This window comes from Emiliania huxleyi, assembly GCF_000372725.1.
Source record: "Emiliania huxleyi CCMP1516 chromosome Unknown EMIHUscaffold_131, whole genome shotgun sequence".
NCBI lineage: Eukaryota > Haptophyta > Isochrysidales > Noelaerhabdaceae > Emiliania > Emiliania huxleyi.
In genome coordinates, this window is record NW_005201277.1 from 53,353 (window position 1) to 56,146 (window position 2,794).

Below are 2,794 nucleotides of genomic sequence, written 5' to 3' on the forward strand. Positions count from 1 at the left end.
GGTCGGGCATCAATTACTGTGCGCATGGTCCAACGCCGCGGCGAGGGTGGGGGGTGTCGAGTGCGGCGAGGGCTGTGCCTCGGCAAAGAAGAAGCCGCCCTGCTTGCTGCAGAAGCGAGGCTCGGAGGCGAGCGGGTACTCGCCGATGAGGACGGTCTGGCCGGTCTGCTCCGACAGGAACAGCCCGAAAAAGTAGAGGAAGTCGGCCGACTGGCCGGCGAACCAGGCGGAGCCGTGCGCCCAGAAGATCACCTTGGAACCCGGCGCTCCCGGCGCGACGTTGGTGTTCGGCGCGAACTCGTTGCCGTCCTTGTCCTTGAAGCGCGTGTTTGGCGGCGTCGGCAGCTTGCCGCAGACGGTCTCGCCGTTGCAGTTCGTGAAGGACTTTGGGAACGCCCAGTAGCCTCCGCAGTCCCGGGCGTCGTTCATCTGCTGGTCCGACTCCCCGACCGCCATGTTCGCCGGCATGTACGTGGTATTGGGCGCGAAGCCGGTGCGGCCGCCGAAGAGGCCGCAGCAGCCCTGCTGGTACGTGACGCAGCAGCGAAACAGGCATGGGATCGAGGTTGCAACGTCTGCGAGCGCCTGTGGGGGAGGGGGAGCACGCGGTAGTAGTTAGCAGTAGGCAACCTTAGTTCCAAGATCGGACCCCTGTCCACGCCCAAGCGACTGGCAACAGAGGATGGTGAGCCAAGGGTGACAGCTCGGAGCGGTGTGGCTGCCGCCCGGCCGGCGCACCTCCGCAGTCGAAGCGAGGCCGTTCGGATCGTACTCTTTGGCGCAGCTGCACGGGAAGCCTCCGCCGTACGGGGGCTGCCACTGAGCGACATTGTCGTACTTGTCTCCAAAGGGGAGCGGGAAGAGCTGGCAACAGCAGCTAAAGAGCTGCATGGAGCAGGGCGACGACTCCGAGTACTGAGGCGGCCACCTGTCTGGTGGAAGGTGCGGCCACGGATATGGGACCGGCTTTGGCCGGAAGAACTTGGCGCAGCACCCTGCCGCCGAATCCTCCGAGCCAGCGGACGCACCCCGCTGGAGCCAGTATGTGAAGCTCTGTTGGCGTGCCATCGGGCTCACATTGCAGCAGATGCAAGCCACGTCGCAGACACCCTGATCGCCGTTCTCCCCGAGGCCAGTGCAGGGGAGGCAGGGCGTGCAGCATCCGAGCGGGCAGAACTCCGGATGCCACATGAACCTCCACCCGACGTCGCTGCAGGCCTGAACGCCGCAGCACATATTGAAGGCGAGAGAGCAGGCGAGGTTGCGCGTCGGGCAGCACATGGGGCACGGGTAGCAAAAGGCGTAGCAGAGGTCGCGTGGGTACGAGATGAGATCGTTCCACCAGCCGGCGTCCTTGCCGTTGGCGAGGAATTTCTCGTCGTCTAGTTCGTCGAGGTGGAGGTCGCCGAACTTTTTGATCGGCTCCGGGTTCGGGTCGTAGCCATTGCGTTGCATCACCGCCTGCTGCGGCGCCGCTCCGCGGTGCTCCTCCCTCTTCTGCCGCAAATAGGCCGCGGTCGGCCGTGGGAGGGCAGGCGCCTCCATTGAGGAGTGAGAGGACCAAGAGGAGGACCAACAACGGCGTGTCTGCCTACAACGATGAAGAGGATTTTGGGAAAGTGTGGGTGGGGGATTGTATGTTCTTCACCTCCTGTCTAGCGTCCACCCGAGAGAGAGAGAGAGGCCTCCGGCTGTTTGCGGCGGGTGGCTTGCTGCTCGCTGCATGGCGAAAAACTCGTCTCGCCACACACCAAGGGCGTATGCTCTGGCGAGACGTGAGGCGCATGCGCCCAGGAGGGGAGGGGGCATGCGTAACGACGCTGCTAGAGATGCCTTTTCGGGGCCCAGAGATAAAACTTCTGTGATGCCATGCGTGACCTAGTAGTGTCCCCAGCTATGGGCGTGTCCACGTTGGAGCCAGGTGTGGTGTGGGCGCGAGAATAGCTCCGCCGTTCATGGAGGCAACCGATGCGAGTCGACTGGTGTGTGTCGTCGTGGTTTCGTATCAAGAATTCTCTCTCTCTCGCGTCCACCCATAACGCGCTGGTGTCCCCGCGGGGCCGCGGCCCGCGCACGCTCCAGCTAGACCGTTCCCAGCTAGAAGTCATACATCACAGAGCACATCACGGGTGTGCCGAGACTGCGACACGCCACCAGCGGCGAGGATTCCGGCCCTTCTGGAGCCCCACGGGCCGGCCCCGCGCGGGACGACGAACCGAGACGCTCTGCGCGGCACGTTCTTACTCGTCTACCTCCAATTTGCGATCATCCACTAGTCCCAAGCGCGCGGCGGGCCTCCAACTCGCGGCGAGCCTCCCTCGCCGCCACACGCCGCCAGCGCCTCCCGCGCGATCCGCTCCAGGCTCGGCGGCGCCGTGAGCGCGTGGTCGTCCTCGAGAAGGACGAGCCTGGCCAGAGGGCTGGCGTGTACAAAGGCCTCGCTCAGCGAGGGCGGCACCACCTCGTCGCGACGGCCGTGCAGCACAACGGCCTCCGTGCTCACCGCGGGCGTGCCCGCCTCGGCCCGGGTCTGCTCCACAAAGGACCAGGGCACCTGCCGGCGGGCGTGGAGAGGCGTGGGGGGAGAGAGGGGGAGGGCGTGCACGCGGCTGGAGAGCGGCGGCTGGAGAGCGGTAGGCGTAGGAGGGCGGAGGTCCAAGGTCGGATGCATTCGTGGCGGAGGAGCGTGGTGAGCTGGTGAGCCGCGCACTCCCTCCCTCGGCACCTGGCAAGGCTCGCCGGTGGACGGCATTGCAAAGGTCCGAGCGCCGTCGCGCCGCCACGCCTCGAGCGC

General features: G+C 65.9%; 1 protein-coding gene across 1 annotated transcript; it reads right to left on the reverse strand.

Moving 5' to 3' along the window:
* Positions 1-2,272: 2,272 nt before the first annotated feature.
* On the reverse strand, positions 2,273-2,752 carry EMIHUDRAFT_313401 (hypothetical protein; the record flags this gene model as incomplete). The annotated part of the gene is made up of 2 exons (XM_005788851.1): positions 2,273-2,554; positions 2,726-2,752. The coding sequence occupies 2 exons, from the start codon at positions 2,750-2,752 to the stop codon at positions 2,273-2,275; spliced, it is 309 nt and encodes a 102-aa protein (XP_005788908.1).
* Between the last annotated feature and the right edge of the window lie 42 nt (positions 2,753-2,794).